This window comes from Apostichopus japonicus, chromosome 22, assembly GCF_037975245.1.
Source record: "Apostichopus japonicus isolate 1M-3 chromosome 22, ASM3797524v1, whole genome shotgun sequence".
Classification (NCBI taxonomy): domain Eukaryota; kingdom Metazoa; phylum Echinodermata; class Holothuroidea; order Aspidochirotida; family Stichopodidae; genus Apostichopus; species Apostichopus japonicus.
Window position 1 is genome coordinate 17,952,647 of NC_092582.1, and position 20,967 is coordinate 17,973,613.

Consider the following 20,967-nt stretch of genomic DNA (forward strand, 5'->3'; position numbering starts at 1 on the left):
ACTGGGACACTCACCCCTCCTAAATTCTTCAGGCCTATTATACATGCTCAGACAGTTAATTCAATTAATACAGTAGGCAACAGTCTATTGAGGTGAACTTCAATCCAGGGGGCTCAATAGAAACTGCTTTGAAACTATGTAAGGCACATGGGCCCAATTAAAGTATTAAACGCACAATGGCCCTATCGAGCCATTCACACAACCCAACTGTTTACCTTGATGCAAACATGGTCCAATTATTATACAACTTCATGCATGAGTGATTAAACACTTTGAGGTGGACAGGTGAGGTGATACTGGGCACTTCCTGTGTATAGGCTAACTGAACAGGTAAGAGTATCAGTGGAAGCAGGACACTTCGCCCAACAACCATTTCGCCCAACTGCCATTTCGCCCAACCTTACCATTTCGCCCAACCAGCCTGGTCATTTCGCCCAACCAGCCTGGTCATTTCGCCCAACCAGCCTGGTCATTTCGCCCAACCAGTCTGGTCATTTCACCCAACCTTGATTAAATATGATATTTCAAAAGGAAACGTTCGGGAATTGTTAACGTTACAGGATACGAACCGAATATTAAGGAAACTTGAGGATTGATCAGTGTGTTAGGGGTTAGGTTTGATAGTAAACGTTCGAATATTAAGGAATTTTAAGGAAACTTGAAGTCCTTTACTTTGTATAACTTTAGTAAGGAAACGTTCAGGAATTTTTAACGTTACAGGATACGAACCGAATATTAAGGAATCTTGAGGATGGATCAGTGTTTTAGGGGTTAGGTTTGATATAGTAAACGTTCGGGAATTGTTAACGTTACGGGATACGAACCGAGTATTAAGGAAACTTGAAGTCGTGGTTAAATTGATTACATATGTGATTACTGTGGTTACATTGATAAAGTGGTTACATTGATTAAATATAGTAATTCAATTTTATATATATATTTTTAATTTAATAAGGAAACGTTCGGGAATTGTTAGTCAGTAGGATGGATCAGTGTTTTAGGGGTAAGGTTTGATAGGTTTTCATGAAGACCGATTCCCCTGTGTTTGTATAATAATATAACTTCCATTGTATGCGTAAACGCCTAAAGTAGTGTAATCCTCCCATTATACCCAAAATAACTGCTCAGACTCCGATCGATATCGAGCGGACCTTACTTTTTTATTTACCTATTACGAAGTAACCTAACCCAAAATAAATCAAATTGAACTAGTGGAATAGAAAAAGTAATATTATGCTGACTGAATATTAGTAAAAATAAGGTTGGGCGAAATGACCAACACGGTTGGGCGAAATGACCATGCTGGTTGGGCGAAATGACTATGATGGTTGGGCGAAATGACCATGCTGGTTGGGCGAAATGACCAGGCTGGTTGGGCGAAATGACCAGGCTGGTTGGGCGAAATGGCAGTTGGGCGAAATGGTTGTTGGGCGAAGTGACTAGAAAGCGTATCAGTATAGTCTAATCAGTAAACTCACAAAGTTATAGATAATGGGTCATGGCTGTTCTTTGGATGTAATCCAACCCCTACCATAAGATGCCATTTTCTTGTAGTTTCTATGCTCCTCCACAAGTTCCACATGAATTTTTAGGAATTCTATATAATTTGAGGTTTTTCCCAGTTTTTCCCACTTATAGGTGGGAAAAACCTCCCGGTAAAAACCTGGTTTTTACCGGGCGGTAAAAATCGCCCGGTAAAAACCGGCCAACCCTGAAAAAACCCCAAAGAAACTTATCGGTGAGGAAGTTATACCTTATAACTAATGTACTAAGCTTTCGCGCAAACCGGTACACATGCAATGAACAATCCTGAAAGGAAAAATACATGCATTCGAAAACAGAGAAAATTCAAGGATTCTTATGCAGTGACTCGCAAAACTTCTCTCTGAATTCAAGAGACCCCACCCAGCAAGAATGGAAAACCAAGCGTGAAACCAAGGTCGAAAATCCTGCTAGAAAAAATGCCTGAATAGGCCAGGTCTGTAGGCTAGGGTAGATTGGGAATGCATTTGTACAGGAGACAGGTATTAGTGAGGAGGTGATGTGAATGAACTCCATCCTCCAGCATAACACTGTACGGTACATGTATAAAGCAAAGGTAACATATGATATAAAGGCTGTTATATTATACAGAAGGGTTCATTTCTCATGATAATACATTGCTGTTACTTTATTGCAAACACACATCATTTCCTTCCTTGTTCTAAGGCTGAGTAAATTTGAATGCATACCTTTCGGATACAGGTCAGAGAGGAATGAAGTAAATCAAAAAAATTAAATTCTCAACAACAGTCAAACATTTCAAACCTTAAGTATTTCAATATTCCAAATTCCTCAGTCACTTAGTATCACAGAGACACAAAACTGAGAACTTCTTATGGACAGAAAAATATGGCGACTTCATATCATGAACCCAATTATTTTGTCATCACTTTCATTTTCCTTTATATTTTTGGCCAAACTTGAATATCTCCCACATGTCAACTTGCTCTTTAGTACTGGGTTGGGGGACTATTGGATGGGTGGGTGGGGGGGGAGGGAAGAAGACTTCCCAGCAAACTAACACCTGGACCATAACATTTCAACTTCTCTTCTTTAATACAAAATATATATGTACGTTTGTACAATTGGGTCAATTTTCCAAATAGCCCATTTTGCTTCTTGTGAGCACGTTGGTTTGTAGTCAGTGCTATATGACTCATAACAAATATCGAAGCTGAATGGTCTTACTGATAATCTTCTTCTTCTTTCTTCTTCGGGGAGTAACCTCTGACGAGTTTCCTGTGGATGAAAACAAAAATGAAAGACTCCCAAACTCAAATCTAAACTAGAACTCCACGCTCAACAGGAAAGGCCATATAAATTGCCACAATCTTCAATTGTGATTCTACAGTCTTTCCCTCACTGTGAGCAGATCGACATAGTGTAACAAATTTCAACCCTGGTGCAAACACACAACACTTATAAAACGGTATGTTGCTGCCTACCGATTATAGTATGTTGATGGTAGTATGGTAGGTATGGTATGGTATGTTATTGTAATGGTATGGTATGGTATGGTATAGTATGGTATGGTATGGTACTGTATGGTATGATATGGTATGAAAATGATATGGTATGGTATTGGTATGGTAATGGTAATGGTTTGGTATGGTATGGTATTGGTATGGTACGGTATGGTAAGGTATGTTGTGGTACCTTATGGTAATGGTATAGTATGGTATGGTAATGGTATGGTAATGGTATGGTGTTGTATGGTATATGGTAATGGTATGGTATGATAATGGTATGGTAGGTATGGTATTGGTATGGTATGGTAATGGTATGGTAATGGTATGGTATATGGTATATGGTAATGGTATGGTAATGGCATGGTATGGGATGATAATGGTATGGTAGGTATGGTATTGGTAAGGTAATGGTAATGGTATGGTAATGGTATGGTAAAGGTATGGTAGGTATGGTATGGTATGTTATGGCAATGGTATGGTATGACAATGGTATGGTATGGTACGGTACGGTACAGTGCGGTAAGGTATGACAATGGTATGGTACATGGTATTGGTAAGGTATGGTAATGGTATTGTATGGTAATGGTATGGTACGATATGGTAAGGTTTGTTAAGGTATGGCATGGTATGGTAATGGTATAGTATGGTATTGGTAATGGTATGGTAGGTATGGTAATGTTATGGTATGGTGACTATGGTAACGGTATTGTTATTCAGTGTTGTAATGAACTTCTGCTAACTATACATTGTGATGTCAACATTACATAGTGTTAAGTATCATATGCCTACACCGTTGTGCAATGAACCAAGCTTATAATGTCTGAATAGTACCCTAGCCATGGTCCTCACTTTATGTTAAGTATAATATGCCCACACCATTGTACAATGAAGCCAGCTTTCAATGTCTAACTAGTGGCCTAGCCAAGGTCCCTACTTTATGAGTACAGTACTTACTTTAGCTGAGATGCATAATCCATTTCAATTTTCTGCCGTTCTTTCACAAAAGTGCTGTATTTATCCAAAAATTCTATTCCTTTCTCTGTGTGTTTCTCCAATGCTGAGAGCTGGTCCTGTATATGAAGAGAAAGAGCATTATAGACTTAGTTAATATTGTGCATCTAGGTACACAGCTGTCTGTGATGTGCAAAAAAAGATGCTTCGACTCGGACTTGGCGAGTCGCTCAACTTTACGTCAGAGTCGTCCATCCAGGAGGGTCCGACGGTACTCCGTACTCAAAATATTAGGACTCTACAAAGCCTAAAGCTCCTACAGTACCAATGCAGATTGTCATGCTAATATATATATGTTATAGGGTTCCATAGAGAGCAAACAACCTGGGATGGACAGTGATAACCGCTGCACAGAAGAATTAGATAATCCTTGACCCCAATGTCATCTTGGGACTGGCCAGCTTCAAAAATTGTCTGGTTTGAATATTTACTTTGTGGCTCTCTACTACCTGTCTCCCCAAAAATATGCACTCCAATCTACCTTAGCCTTCCCAAATTGATAACATTTCTTGCACTGTACCCCCCCCTGTGGATCTACGTCTGGGCCTCCTGCCCGCCCCCCCGGCCCCCGCCCGCCCGTGCCCACTTTCTCTTCCTTCTAAATCTGCCATTCTGAATTCCAACACACCTGCTTTATTTCGTTCAAAAAGTTACCCAATTTGGGTAGGCTAAGGGATGATTAGAGTGCATTTAGTCATACGGAGACAGGTTTTAGAGATGAATCCAGTAAATTCTAAGAGCTGTCCAATAGATCAAATAAGACAATTATAACAACAAAATGTGATGCCTCTACATGCAGCAATAAAAGGCATTCACGACCAGACTGACTTTACTTTTAACACATGTATGATGATTATTGTCAGATAATAACATATTCACACTGCTCCCTGCCTGATTACGGTGTATGTTTTAGTCACTATACCTGTTGCTATGACCAACCCACGCTAATATGAATCACGTAGCAACTCATCAGATCATACCCTTTACTGTATGCATGGGGGAACACATCTGCTCAACTTTTTATTTCCTTTTTACACTATTGTAAAAAAAAAAAACCTGTATTAAAGTGTCTTAAGTCATGCAAGCAATCTCAAAATAACATTAAAGCAGGTTGCTATGGACATTACATACATGTTCTGACTAGCACCAGAAACATTGCGAATGCTACAGTATGTCATGACCCACATACAAAAACCTGAGATGAACTGCTAAGAAATACAAACTGCATTGTTGCATATGTCAGAAAGATCATTTCTGTATGTTACTGAAATTAAGATGATTTGACTTTTGTAGTATTTTTCAATCGTCACTGATATTCATATTTTGTAGTATTTTTCAATCGTCACTGATATTCATACTGAAGGATACCGAAGGAAGAAACCTAGTTCCGATAGCCAGCAGATAAAGCGACACACGTCCTGCTGCTTAGTTTCAGATATCGGGAGGATATCATATAACCAAAACCTAAGATCATACAGAGCTTGCCAAGAACTTCCACTCATTCATTATTTGTAGGCAGTACAAAGCTTGAGTCGCAGCAAAGTTACCCAAAAATTCCCTCATTCACATATAAAGTACTGAAAGTGAATGCACACCATACAACACTTCACAATAACAGGCAAATTGTCATTGTTCCCAAGTTGATGACGGACGATGACAAAAATACTCAAATGTGTGATAACCGTGACACCAAAATATGTCACTAGAATGAAAAATTCATTCACAGTAAAGAATTTCCCCCCCCCCCCCCCCCCCCCCGTTTTTTTGGCATTTAGTTTTGATGTGTGGTAGATTTGGGAATGTGAGTGGTTAAAGTTTAAAGGCAGAAAACTTACTGGATTGAAGGGTGCAGTGCTTAAAATGTAAATTAGAGGGGTAGGTAGATGAGGAAGGCGGCACCTTTAAGTAGACTGGAGACAGGTAAGAGAGGAGCGACTTAAATATTAATTTTTCATTATCTTGTTGAAACTTGCCATGGTCTTTTGGTAACATAAATTTTTGTGGGAGAGAAAATTTCTGTAAGCAGATTACACAATTAAATAGTTTGCTCTTAAGTAGCAGAATCAACTACATTTAAGCACAGAGATATACTGTACATATCCAATTCAATTTGCAAAATCCAAAGTTGGAAAATGTTCTTCTTTGTCATCTTACTTGCCAACAATGTGTGTTTTTCAAATTTATTAATTTTCTCAGAAGTATACAGTGTATACAGTACTATAGAAGGTGACCTCTAACCCTGTGGTGAAAGAGTAGGTTTTCAATGTGCCCACATTCCGTTTCTGTGGTGTTTGTGGGAGTATTGCCTCTTTGACATACAATTAATATCCAAAGATAGAAGAAAAAAAAATCATGAGGTTCCAGCCTGTCAATCATGTCATAGTGATGTTAACTTGGTTAAATTTATCAGTTGAAATGTTATTTAGTCACACAAGTAAAATCATATTAATGGTATTTTGGTGTAAGGTCATAGGTCGTATTTACAACAGTGGTGACAGAAGATGTACAGTAAATCTACACACTCAGCCACACTGTTTGTCAATTCTAGACATATCTAGAAAGTATGCAAATTAATCATCACATATTTTGAACAGGACTCATGGATTGCTAAAAGAAAGTGTCTTTCTCATAGGATTTCAAATGTTTTTTTTTTTTTTTACCTTTCAAACAAATATATGCCTGGAATGGAGAAAGGCAAGTTTCAGTGTTTGGAATGATACATTTATGAAAGGTAGAGGGGTACTGACTGAAAATAACCTGACCAAGTTTATGATGGGGGGGGAGGGGGAGTGGCGAGATGGGGCAAGATAGGGGCGAAACAGGTACCAGATGACGAGTAAATTACCTTGTTCCATCTTGAACATGTTTTACAGTACACATCCCTCTTTTTTGTATTTCCTCCTGCTACATTCCAAACCCTAAATCCCTACTTTAAATCCCTTCTCTAAATCCCTTCTCTAAATCCCTTCTCTAGACATTCCTACAGTTAGTCTTCCTTCTTTCCTTGATCCTTCCACATTGTATATATGTCTTTGTAAAATATTGTGTCATCAATAAATTCACCTCTGATTACAAACCAGGGCTCTTTCAAAGTTCTATCAATAAACATGCCCAAGAACATAAGACACAGAAAGCAAAAGGGCTTATTGTTAACAATTTGAAAATTAACTTTATTAAAACACTGTGTACTTCAGAGCTTAACTTTAATAAATAACGTTGCAGTAGAAACAATGCTGGGTAAACATGAAAATTTAGTTTGGTTTCATGGAGAGCATCGCAATCCCAGATTGATATACGGTCTACGTTATATTCCTGTAGACATGCAAAAAGACATATTTCCACAAACCTTGCAACAAAAAAGACAACAAAAAAAGCAAGAAAACAAAAACATAAACCCACCCACTCACACACACACACAACAAAATAAAAGAGAGCAAAGAAACTGAACTCAAAATGGAAAAGAGGTTTATATTTTGTGTCTATTTCTTCTTCCATGTTCACCTTTTTTATCACCATAGCTAACCTTTTTAAGTCTTGAACTCATCAAATTTAAGATAACATTATGCTTTGGGTGCAGAGGAAGGAAAGTCAGGGATAGGGGAGGATGGGAAGGGGGGGGGAGAGGAGAGGGATGTTCATATAATTCTGTTTCCTTCCAATCCAAAAAGTGGTCATGTCTCTGTGTATCTTCTAGCAGAATCTCCCAAAATGCACTGGTTTTGGGTATTTTACCAGAGACAATACTTAGGCCTATCTCTCCAATCTACATGTGCGTTTTTCCTATCGACCTAATCTACATGGCTTGAATTTTTAAAGCACTGCTTCCCCAAATCATCCCCTACCCCCCTCTCCCTTCCCCTGCCCTCCCCATCCCATTTCAGGGATAATGCTCACTTTCTCCACATTCCAGATCTAGTCTTATTTAATGCCGATGTTAATCTTACAAAACACTACAGTAGTTACAGGAATATGTTTGCTTACTACAGCAATTGCGCCCAAATGAGAACAGAAACTATATAATGCCACACAGTTTTATTGTCATTTGGCCACTTGAGATGTTTTGAGGACTTAATTGGCTACATTCTGCCAGGTGTAACCTTTGACCATTTAATATGCCAATTTATCAAGTGAGCTATTAAACTGAGAGATTGTGATATTTATCACCATCAGGGATTCCTAGAGAAATCAAGGTGTTGATTCTTAAAGCTTGTTATTTTAAGTAGCTTGGAACACAACTCAAACAACGTACACTATATCACTTAATGAAACAGATCAAAATCATTTTTCACTTAAATAAAAATTGTTCTGATAAAATTATGAAGAAATTTTAGTATTAAAATAACTCTCTTTTATAACAATACATCATACCTTGAAGAGATTTATATTGAGTAAACTGTTTTGTGTCAATATCAACAACAAAGCTGCTCCCAAACACTTAACAGTATAATAGAAATAGTCTATGCTAGTCTATGCTATTTCCAAGATCTGCTCATTTCAAGTTTGCATCCTTTTGTACCATACGTAAACATGAAGCTAAGAAGTGTTTAGTTCTTGTCTTTAAAGTTCCACTACAAATTGTTACCTTAAAGGGGATGTACACTATGTTCACTAGTGTTGTATAACCCTTACAGACCTCTATATAAGTGAAAGTTGCAAACATTTCGAATCAAATGTCATTCTACGCACGGTAGAAAGAAGTGTTAACGCTTTGGGGAGACAGGTAAGCGAGGAAATAATTTTTAAAAAAATTTTTTTAATTTTTAAATTTTTTTTTAAGGTGCATATCTCTGAAATTGTTTGGTAAAAATGTGACAGCTTCAACCAGCCACATGTGGTAAATGGGATGCAGGAACATGTGACCAAGATAATCAGATTAAGTTCCTCTTTTACAAGCCAAAATCATGTTGACATCTCAACTAGATTATTTCGATGGAAGTTCCAAGCTTTATCTGTTTTCCTGTATAGGTCTTCAATTAAAAGGTGAGGTTGTGAGGAGACAGGTAAGTCAGGAAGAAGTCAATTAGAGACTATCAAAGTCAACAGCAGCTGAGGGTATAACCAATCATGTTTCTTTCATCGTGATCTCTTTAAACACAAGAGGATGTCTTAACGAAAGTCTCTATGCAAAGTGTTGGAACATTTAAAGGGAGTAGTCGGCTGGTTGTCACTCTGAAATGTTGGGATTTTCCTTTGCAGCAATTTAACTGCACAGCAAAAATATGACTTTTTCAACGACATTAATGTATTAATGGCAGGTATTACTGATCGATGTCACATTTAATGGATAGCTCTGCAGTCCCTAGGGCGACTAGCAGGGTAGAACTTCTCTCAGACCATCAAACAATCTTTTACAAGTTTCAGTCCCTGATTTTAAAAATATTTGGAATTTCTGCTGAGATCAGACAGTACTGTAAATTAACAGTCAGGAAGTTTCAATATTCATTTCAGTCGCTAGTACTGCAATGTATATCAGCCATATTTCAGCCTTAGACGACAAGCTATGTATTCCTGACATGCAAGATACAATGTTACGTTAATATGTGCAGATATTGGCCCTAAGGTGGACAATACCATAAGGGAGACCAAACCTTAGGATGTTCGCATGAAGAATAAAAATAAAGAAAAACTTGCAGGCTTTTCATTTCACAACAGAGGGGAAGTATTGTAGGTAACTGTAGTTGACCATTGATTGCAACCTCTAGCTACCCAACTAACAAGTCATTTCTCTGTTTAAAAGCACAACAAAAATTTGAGTAATCATTAACCAAGTAGATGTAACTAATCACCTGGAGTTATCTCTTAAATCCAGGAATCAAATGCCAAAGGTCTCCATTAAATAGTCAGTACATTTACATTGAAACTCTGTACAGATAGAGCATCGCTTTTATCATCTACTGAGTCACGAAAACTGACCACTTCAAGAGTCGCCACAAGGAAGCCTTAGAGTAAGATGCCCAACACTCTAGGAATAAGCGGTACCCCTTAATGTGTCACATTGTTTAATAGCTAACTGGATAGTTGATAAGTTTTAATAACACAGCAAGCTGTTCCATCGCCGCCCATAAATAAAAGAACATTCGTCAATGACCGAATCCAACCCATTACAGGATTCCCAGCTCAGGAATCAGTTCTTTTACGATAAAAACCTTCAGCTTTGACAGAATATACTGTATGTTGGTCAGTTCCATAAATATTAATCAATTAATACATCAAAATTCAAGAGGAAATGAAGGAATTGAGATGCCCTGAAGGAATTATTTCTGAACCCATTTTAAATTAAGCTATCATTACACTACAGAAATATACTTTTCTTTCTGTTTACTCTCAGTAAAAGTTAGCAGAAATAAAATTCAGAGCAAAGCAGAATAGATACACTAACCTGGACATCCTGTAAGGAGCTCATTTTGAACCAAGAAACCACTCCCCAAAAAAAGGGAACAATTTGGCTCGTCGGTTTGTATAGCTTCCCAACTGTTAGAACGAGTGTGATGATTTGATTGGCACGGTGAATGGAGTATTTGATAAACGATTGAAAGAGTAATACTAATAACTAACGGATCAACGGTTCAGTTTCCATACGAACTCAGTCAGTTACATTTCAAAGCGACATGACAGTCTATTTCCCTTTTCCTGGTCTCTGTTCAAGTAGCTATGTCAGTAAGCTTATCATCACTGGGAACTGAGCAGAGGAACTTGGCGCAGAGAAAGGGAAGGAAAGACATTTCCAAGGGTGATGAAGGATCTTACACTCGGTACGGCAGATAACCGCCTAACCGGATTACCCACAGAGATAATAAACAAGAGACAAAGGAAAAACATATATGTGGAAAATGATGTAATGTCGGATCATCTTTTACGGTACGGCAAATAACCGGACGGTTATTAAATAACCGGACGGTACGGCAGATAACCGGATTACTCACAGAGATAATAAACAAGAGAGAAAGGAAAAATGTACGTGGAAAAATGATGTAATGTCGGAACATCATTGCAAATGTAATGTCTCTCTGTATGTTTTTACTCAAAGGTGTATACCGTACACTTCCAGAATTCAAACAGTAATTCGCATACATATCATCAGATATTTAAGTCTGGATCAAAAGTTGCTTTAAATATAGAAAAGCAAGCTATTCCTATTACACTTCAACTCAAAAACACTACGGATGAATGAGCAGAGGAGGAGCTTTAACTTTCTAGCACACTGTTTGTAGGAGATGCTTGTGATTTCTTTGAGTGTAAACTACTTTCCATGATCATCCAGGAAACGCAGTTTTGCCAGACGTGTCATTGGATAGGGAGAGAGTATTCCTAGTAGTCTGGCGTACATTGAACATTAGTGTCAACCTCGTAACTCCAGGGGTTACTAATTTACTATGCGGAAGTGAAACAGTGATGTCACACATCTTCACCTGACATCTGAACCTATCAAAACTATCACAAAAATTGCCAAAATTCTAAATTTCATCTATACTCATCTATAGTATTTCATCTATACTGTACATTTGATCTATGCTTACAACAAATTTACATCTCTCTTTCGTTCTGTTATTTTTGTTTTGTCGTCCGTGCAAGAGATGTTCTTTGTAATCTGCGACTCACTTTTATTTTATTACACATACACAAATGGCAACTCTTATCGCAATTTCAGTGAGCACCTCAATAAACATGAGATATGATAAAGATGATGATGATGGTTGGGGTTCATTTCTCCTTTAATCAGAGAACAATGTTCAGTGAGATTCATCCAGGGTGGTTTATTGACTCAGCCTACAGTACAACTATAATTCTGTGACAGAGAGAGAGAGTTAGAAGGCTTTTCCTTAATAATAAATGTTTTTTATGGTCCATACTTTACAATACAAACTTCTGTCTCCTACTTGTACATTACTACAGTATAAGACTGTGATCGGATGATCTAAGCACACGGTTACATCTGGACGGAAAGGGAAAGCAATTCAATTAACTGTTTAGTCTCGGTAGTATATGAGGAACATCCTTCTCGATGAGCAATAGAGAGCGGATCATCAAAAGTGAGAGAAGGTCGACAAAGGAGGGACGAGGGGGGGAAATTCCCCACGGAAACTTTAACAAAAGGGTACAATGGTTTAAGGTAGGATAGCGGTTAAGGAGAAAACTTCCCGCTCGATGTTATTGATTAATTAATCAATGGAAATAAGACCACAAAGGAGAGACAATGTTTTCCGATATCGAGGTCAAAGCTATTGATGATATGATACTGAATCTATTAAAGTTTAAAAGTTCATTTTCCATTTTTTCATTCATAATGTTGGTAATATAGTAATATATTGTTACCAATCCATAAGGGTTATCATTTTTTTTAAAGATCTAGATGGCAAAGGTGCATGAAAGACTGGACAGTGGACACAGATCAAGTAAATTCAAGTGGTTAAGGCAGTGGACTTGTGATCTAAGGATTACAGGTTCGAGCCCTGGCCAGTTCGTTACTTTGTGTCCTTGGGCAAGGCACTTTATCTCCATTGCCTCTCTTCACCCAGGTGTATAAGTGGGGACTTGCGAGGTAACTTGTAAATATAGTTGTTTGCGCCGGTTTGTGGCTGCACCCTATGGGAAGTCCCCCGGGGGACATGTGGTTGTGGTGCACTGTGGTGCCCCAGGAGAGATTGATTGAATTGTGCACACTTTGGTGTGTAGGTGTGACAAGTTACCAATGACCAGGGTTAAGTTGTAAAGTCGTGTGAGACGGCCTTGGCCCTGAACAAGACTGTAAACCTAAAATTAAAATTAAAAAAAATTATTTAATAAGAAAAACAAAGTGAAAGACCTGTTTACAGTCTTATATTGAGGCAACATTGGCTAAGACTGTACAAGACTTTACAACAAATTATTCTAAACCTAATGCAGTCACTAAGCCTTGCCAATTCACTCAGGCACTACCTAATGTCTTCCCCATCCACCCCCCCCCCTCCCCTCTCTCCCACCTCCCCACTCACAGCATTAACCAGTTGGTTCAATGACATCCAATATAGGTTTTGGCAAAAACAGCTCAGCGTTTCAGACCAACCAAAACAAACTAACATCACCAAAGGGAATTTTCTGAGTCATCGCAAAATGGATTAAACTTGATGAGAACTGTTCAAACAAGTCGTTAGCTGTCAATGGTTTTTACATTTCAATGGATCTGCTAAGCCAGAACCACTTGTAGCCAACCAACCTGACTAATAAGAGCCTGAATGGAGCTATTTTAAATTGATTTAGGCTTACACTATTCTTAGGAAATTAATAGCAAATGGAGGGTTAAGGCCATGCATGGGCTGTTGTATAAGTTCACTGTAGTGATTTATAACAGTCTGTAGTATACAATTTGGTTTGTATTTAAAGTACTTGCACACCATAATAAGGTGAGCGTAATGACAGCAGTGATGAAAAGTTGAAGAGGGCAAAGGACTGTGTCACAGCAGGCTAGCAGCAAACTTCCACTAACACCACACTGATGACCTTGGTAGAAAATTTCGGACGTAAAATCTAGCTTTATTTGTGTCTGTTCGGCAACTGATCAAAATGAGATTTCAAAAGACTTTCTCTCCACATTAAGATTTAATGACAAAGAAACTAGCGGGCTTTTCGTCCGGACATTCCAAACCCTTGAATATCATCTTCTAATCACGTTTGTCTTCCAGAGCTTGTAAGTTCCATCCAAATTAAGTTTTTTTGAGCTTTTTCAATTCACAGCTACACCCACAAAACAGAAAGACACAGGCCTAGACATACAGTAGCAGTACTATACATCAATAGTGCTATAAACAACCACAGTACACTGTATACTACTATAAAGGTTACAGTATCCCACAAACTAGTTATTACAAAGAATTTGTTTTATTTTTTTATCCTAAACCACAACAAGCACTGCCCACAGACCAGATGAGCCATCATAAAACCAGGGAGTTGTTATTAAAGGAACAACTCCCTATAACAGACAGTGCCAATAACCTTCCTGTTGAAAAATTCTGACAGAACCTTCTAGACGAGATTTGTATTAGGATGTTGTATTAGGTTAAATCCTGCTTCTCTCTGCACACTGCGTGGAAACAAAGAGACTTGTTATAACCAAGATTTAATTTACTGTCCTTATCATGACCATCATGCCAGTTGAGTACATAGTGGGTATTGTGAGTCACCCTGAAGAGCATTAGTATGCATACTCACACTGCTGTACATACAGTATATATGGAAAGCATACAGTACATATGGAAAGCATACAGGGGAACAATTCTGATGTTGCCTAATGTTGCATTGTGTGTTTTTTTTTTACTAATATGTTCTTGTTGTTGTCACTCCAAAACTCCCTGGTTTGGGTATTTACAAGCGATGATAGTTGCCTGTCTTGACTCTACTATTGCACCTTCCTATCTACCTTACAAAAATATTAATAATAATAACAATGCTGATTTATAATGTGCGCATACTGTATCCACCCAGTAGGATACACAGCCTAACAACTGGTAATATTTTAGCACTACGCTCCCTTGATCGACCTCCTCTGGGCCATTGCCCATCATGTTCTCCTTCCGAATCTACCATTCTCCAGGTTCAAAGGCCTATCGTGTTGAAAATCATGTTGTTTGGACATTTCTTGATCATGGTTTGGTTTTCATTACCTGTATCTGAAAGAGAACTCTCTCAACACATTTTCTGAGTGCTGTACACATATGGCATAAATATATTTAGAGAGGTGGTTATTGAAGAAATCTTTTCTGTCAGTAAACAATCAGTGCAAGATGGCCCCCACAGGTTTGAATAAATCAATGTTGTTGTTGATGTGATAGTTGCATTTTGAATTTGGCACATTTTGGTTATATGTAAATACTCAACCATTAATTTGGAAAGGAGGACAACCAAAGCTAATATTTTGGTTGTCCGATCGGCTATGTGGTCGTCTCCGATGACCAGACTGCCATTAAAGATTTGCCTTGCTTTCAGTGGTTAAGGTTACACAGAATATAGTGGCTCCCCTTACTCATAACATTTCGGAGAAAGTCATTAACTAAGTAACTAAATAAATCAAACTAATACCTTATAATGGATATTACCTGAAATATGTGTCCTTTGTGTACATGTGTATGTGTATGAGGTGAATGCGCTATAGTACAAAATATGCAATTCTATTCCACTGACTTTTTTTTCATAACAATTCCTCCACAACTATACAGAAGATCCGAATTTTTATAACGTTGCCATTCTCAAACACTAAAGAAAAATGAATCTACAACAGTATGACCAATGACAAGGACAAGGACAGACAATCTCCAACAGCCATCAGTTAGACGACTCACATCGATTACGATTCGAGTAAATTACCCAGCTTCGTCTGCACTATAGAAACCAAGCTGAAGTCATCTCTCACCACCTTGACTATCAAGCTCCAACCAAATGAACTAGCTGGCTGCACAGGAAAATACCATTCCGCGGTAACGGTCTGAGAGAAATGCACATAATTACTATTAGATTGCACCGGTACCGAGCTTTGCTATGAACCTTTTCCACATGCACGATGCATGCTAGCGATCAATTCAGTAAACAAGCCAGTGCCACACGAGGCTCTGGCGTTCTCTCAAAATGTGATGAGACTCGTCACACCGTGAATGCTGCTACTTGAAGTGAGAGATGGCAGCAGCCCAACTGTATACACTTTCCAAAATAAAGAGTACACAAAAAACCAAAGTTTAAAATTGATCATTCCAGAATATTGGATCTGGCATTTTTGGAAAGGGGAAAACAATATGTATGAACACCTGAGCAGAAACTCAAAGTAAAGTACACACAGGGTGTGGAATACATCATTATTCGAATTGGATGAGTCATCGTACACACACTCACACACACATACACAAAACAAAAAGAACACAGGTGACAGCTAATAGTGCGGGCAATAATTTAGTGTTCACATTTTATTCACCACATTTATGAAGTCTCTGAATTTTGTCTCTAAGAAAATAGTATGGTTCCTGTGTTAAGACAAAACAAACTGCTATAGTATATACACATCTTTGCACTTGGTATAGCAATTTGGCCATTTTGCATAGCAATTTAAGATGTGATGCTGGATCAATGATTCCCTGGTCTGTGGTGTACGGTACTGCATTAGCACTCTCAAAGAGCTCTTGTCTAGAATCAATATTCCAATAGTTATGATGACCATCATAGGCTTGCTGAGGATGGAGTTGTAGCACTGCGAATAGTTTAATGGGTACACTAGTTACAGATGATAAATTTACCATTTCAAAGAACTTGCTAATGGACTGAATCCCCAGAAACTTTACTGGTTTAAGAATTTGTGATCAACGATACTAACCTCTCTCCATTTTACTTAAATATACCTACCTCTTTTCCACAGTGTTTTTATCACAGAGAACATGACTTACATGTTTTCTTTGATCCCCAAAAAATATCCTTGGGTTCAAAACCCGAGCAGGCTTATAAAGTTGGTACACACATACTGTCTCTCTATAAGTGGCAGCATTTCTCTATGTGATCGATTGCTATGGAAACATCGATCAAAAATTCAAAATGCACACCTACATTCTCTACATGTGTTTTCGTTCAACAACAAAATCATGGTGGATGAAATCAAGGAGAAGACTGTTATATACTTCGTTCCTCCAACAAACTGTATTTAACTGTTCCTAAACCACGCTTGAAGACATATGGTTACAGAAGCTTCGAATACTCTGGCTCTTATCTCTGGAACAAGTTACCAGATCACATTCGAACATGCTGTAAACTTTCTACATTCAAAAGTCTACTTGAGACCCATTTTTCACTTGTTCTTTTGTAAATTAATTTACTTTCTTTGTAAAACGCCTTGAGCAGTAACTTTTGTCTACTGATTTGGCGCTATATAAGTCTCACTTATTATTATTATTATAATATACACTGACGAGTCTAAATTGCAGACTATTACATCAACTACTCAGAAAGCTGCTTTAAGGGCATTAGAATAATAATCAACTAAAACAATCAAGTTTCCATTTCACACAAAAACAAGAGAGAAAGTAAAACCAAATTGTTTAATCTCCATTGTAACTGTTAATTGTTAATTGCTTTGCACTATTATAGTGCTTATCTTGAGCTAATTCCGGTTTCCTAGTTCTTGTACACGATAACTACAGCATTAATATATACAAGAGAAAAGAGTGTGAGACAGATCATTGAAAGACTGCTACACAGAATTTGAACACATATATTATTTCCTGTTATACACATCAGCTGTATGTAAAATGGACACTAGAATGTTTCAGACATTCTAGATACTATTTTCTGACTTTTGGAACAATATTCTGCGACGGCACAATTGAGCTTGGTTATCTCTCTCTCTAATGGTGATCTGCCTTAAGGCAGGTCCCTCACCAAACACAAAATCATAATAACCGCTCTTCTGCATTCCTCTTCATAGTGAAATAATTTCTGCCATCTCTGATATCATCCATCAACATTATTCTCTTTCTCCCTCTTGGTCGCTTCCTGTTCATTCTACCTTCAAGCACATCTTTCAGTAGTCCGTCATATCTCAAGATGTGCCCAATCCATCTTTTCTTTCTCAGCTTAATAGTTACTCCCAGCCTGCGGACCTCACCAACCCTCTGTAGAACTTCCTCATTTGTGACCCTGTCTGACCACTTTATGTTCTCAGACTTTCTCCATAGCCACATCTCCAATGCGTCTATTCTTTTTCTGTCCTCTTTCCTTAGTGTCCAGGTTTCTGAGCCATACAGGAATACACTCCACACAAAACATTTCATTAGTCTCTTCTTTTATTGTAACTCAAGACTAGCAGTAAAAAGAGAGTTGTGTAGTTTGAAAGTTTCCTTGGCCATTGCCACTCTTGCTCTGATTTCGGTTTCACAATATCCATCTTCCGCCAGTAGGCTACCAAGATATTTGAAGTGTCTGACCTGTTCAAGTTCCTTCCCCTCTATCTCTATGTGAACTCTCCTTTGTTCCCTTCCAATCTTCATGACTTTCGTTTTCTTGATGTTAATCCTCATCCCATACTGGTTGACAACTCTGTTGGTATTCTCCATCATTCGTTGAAGTCCATCCTCCGACCTCCGTGCTTGCTAACATTGCCTGGTCATCTGCAAAACGTACCGACTTTATCCATTGTCCTCCAACTTGTATTCCTTCTTGAATTTCATCAAGTGCGTCAATTATCATGGCTTCTGCGTAGATGTTAAAAAGGACTGGAGACATAAGACATCCTTGTCTCACTCCTCTCCCTATTGTGGCTGATTTTGTTTTGCCCATGGTAGTTCTTACTACCGCTGTCTGTTTCATGTACAACTCGGTGATGAGCTTGGTTATATTACAGTATATTCATTCTGATTCATGTAACAGCCATTGTACATCATATAAGGGGATCGATACAGTGCTTTCTCACAAATGACGTTTCCAAGCAAGTCTAGTTCGAGAAGTTAGTGACAATTCTAACATCCCCCCCCCCTCTCCACTATCTTGGTACTGGAGATAAATTGACTGCTATTTGAAAAAAAAAACTAATTAAACATTGCAAACATTCCTACAGTATTCTTTCTTGTTTGCACTCCAGTACAATTACTTTATATCCATTTGGCACCTCTTTTTCTCTTCTTTCATGACATTGTAATAACAGGAAGTTCCGCAATGTTTAACACAAAAGGAAGTTTTTTTTTATGGGATCTGCCATGTTCATTGAAATATATTGAACAATGGGGCAATTCCTGGTAAGGTTGCTCAAACAGCACAGTTTTTTGTTCAACGATTATAATGTGTACATATTACAGCATGACTTCATGGATAGGTTTGGTTGTCCAATAAGCTGTACCTGACAACCATGTACAAATCAACCAATGATTTGTGAAGTAAATACTGCTTTCATGAAACAAAATATTTACCCTTCTAATGTCCACCCAGGTTACAGTATAGTATGACACCTTAAGAACAGGGTTAAAGTTTGACAAACTCTCCGTTCAGACTTATACGAAACCAGCTTCAAAATTCATTAAATTCATATTTGCATTAATAAGAATAATACTCCCAACTTGGTATCACTCCTCTATCACTGTCGAGAATGGAGATTTAACTGAAATAAAAAATAAAACTTTTTTGGTATGTCTACTGTATGATCTATCTGAAGTGGCGATTTACTCACCTAAAGCTGGTGTTCTATTAACCAAACCTACACATCTCTCAAACAGTGTTGTTCTTTATTTGGAGGGGGGGGGGGTTATTTGCTCAAAAAAATTGCTTATTAGGACAACGATAGCAGAGATTGTTCCTATCACAAGTGTGTATGTCAATGAAACATTAAAGTTAATTAACAAAGTCTAAACTAATGAAGTAATTATCATTCTATTCACATCACCCAGACATCAAAAGATCACAATTTAGGCAGAACTCCATTCCATGAAAATCATTTTTTTCTTTTTTGACCTTGTTAGCTTTACCAGAAACTAGCCTGACTAAAGAATGACAAAATGGACAGGGATCTATATCTGTCAGTAATAATTTCCATGTGTTTGTACTTAATGTCTATAACAATTTATGTTTGATGTAGTATAAATGTCATAATGTCCCCTGCCAGTCAATGGCTATAATGACACACAAACCATTATGTCTATAATAATTATGTTTGATGTAGCATAAATGTCATACTGTCCCCTGCCAGTTTTTGCTACATACTTTACAATCAATGGCTATAAGGACACACAAACCATTGTATAGTCCCATAAAATTGATGTATAATGCACAAGTTGAGAATTTAAAGGGATATTCATATTCCTACTGCTGAAATTGATTGCTGAACTAAGAAAATCAAAAATGCTGGAAATTTTCTGCATCCGTAGGTCAAAACCCACATCTTGATAGCATTTCATATGGCTAAGAATGTTTTTCCACATTTAATGAATTTTTCAAAATTGGTGGTATATTTGTGCATCTGTCTGTCAAAAGACGAGTGAATGATGTCTTCAGGTAGCAATCAGCTGAAAAAATGTTACTTTTCCTTTACAGTATTTTTAACTCTGTTATTACAAACAGGGAAAATTAAAAATGTTGTCTCTTTGTTTAGATTGTCATCACTGTGCAACTCGTTTTAAAGTGTCAGTTGCCTCGGTGGGATTGTAGACAATTTGTACATCATTAAGAAAAACCATCTCTAACTCTACTGTTGCCAGATGCATTCATCATATGTCGAAAAAAGTTGAAAACATTGTTATCTCCACGGTACAAGATCATAATTATCCTAGATAATAGACTGCGGCATTGACCTAGAAGATTTACCAGATTTCCTGTTTGATAGTTATGTATGTGTCTAAGCATGAAAGAACAGTCTAACTTTGACTCCAATTATGAATGAATTATTTGTAACAAAGTCAACTCTTCATATTACACATGTATACTAACACACCCACACCCACACACTCTGTAATACACAACAATGATGTGTAGGACTAATACCTACTGTACAAGTACAGTGTGTTAGTCTTTACATAGATGCTTTGTTAAACTTTCCTTTTCATTTTTGCTTTAATTTGCCTGTAGTAATATACACTATATAATTCAATAGCAATATAATCATAATTGAATCAAAAGAAAGGAAACTTCCCTTTTTTGTTTTTCCCCCTTTCTTGTTCTTTTATGTAACTGTTGTAAGATTAAAGGAAACCATCAATCGAAATTCTCAAAACGGACAGAGTTTCAAGAATAGCAATGTTGTCGAAATAGCTGTTCCAACCAACACTATTAAAGAGAAGTTCCTCAGTTAGGTGATAATTTGGCACCTCAACTACAGTACATCTCCAAACATCCCATTGGATTCGCTTACTCGTCAAATAAAACATTTTCTTTGGGAAACATTAAATAAAACTGTAAACATCCTTTTGATGAATCAGACAATTTAAACATAACAAAGTTCGTGTTAAAACGCATA

The 20,967-nt window shown here is 37.6% G+C and overlaps 1 protein-coding gene across 10 annotated transcripts in view; it reads right to left on the reverse strand.

Annotated features, from left to right (window-relative positions):
* Positions 1–20,967, reverse strand: part of LOC139963461 (formin-binding protein 1 homolog) — an 88,474-nt gene that overhangs the window by 53,045 nt on the left and 14,462 nt on the right. For 9 of the 10 annotated variants that reach the window (XM_071964246.1, XM_071964245.1, XM_071964252.1 and 6 more), the window contains exons 2-3: positions 3,966–4,081; positions 2,731–2,781 (exon numbers count right to left, since the gene is read on the reverse strand). In XM_071964246.1, coding sequence (XP_071820347.1) covers positions 2,731–2,781; positions 3,966–4,081 — 167 coding nt within the window. Of the gene's footprint in view, positions 1–2,730; positions 2,782–3,965; positions 4,082–10,401; positions 10,650–20,967 lie in introns of those variants that run through there. The other variant, XM_071964244.1, reaches the window with a different exon arrangement.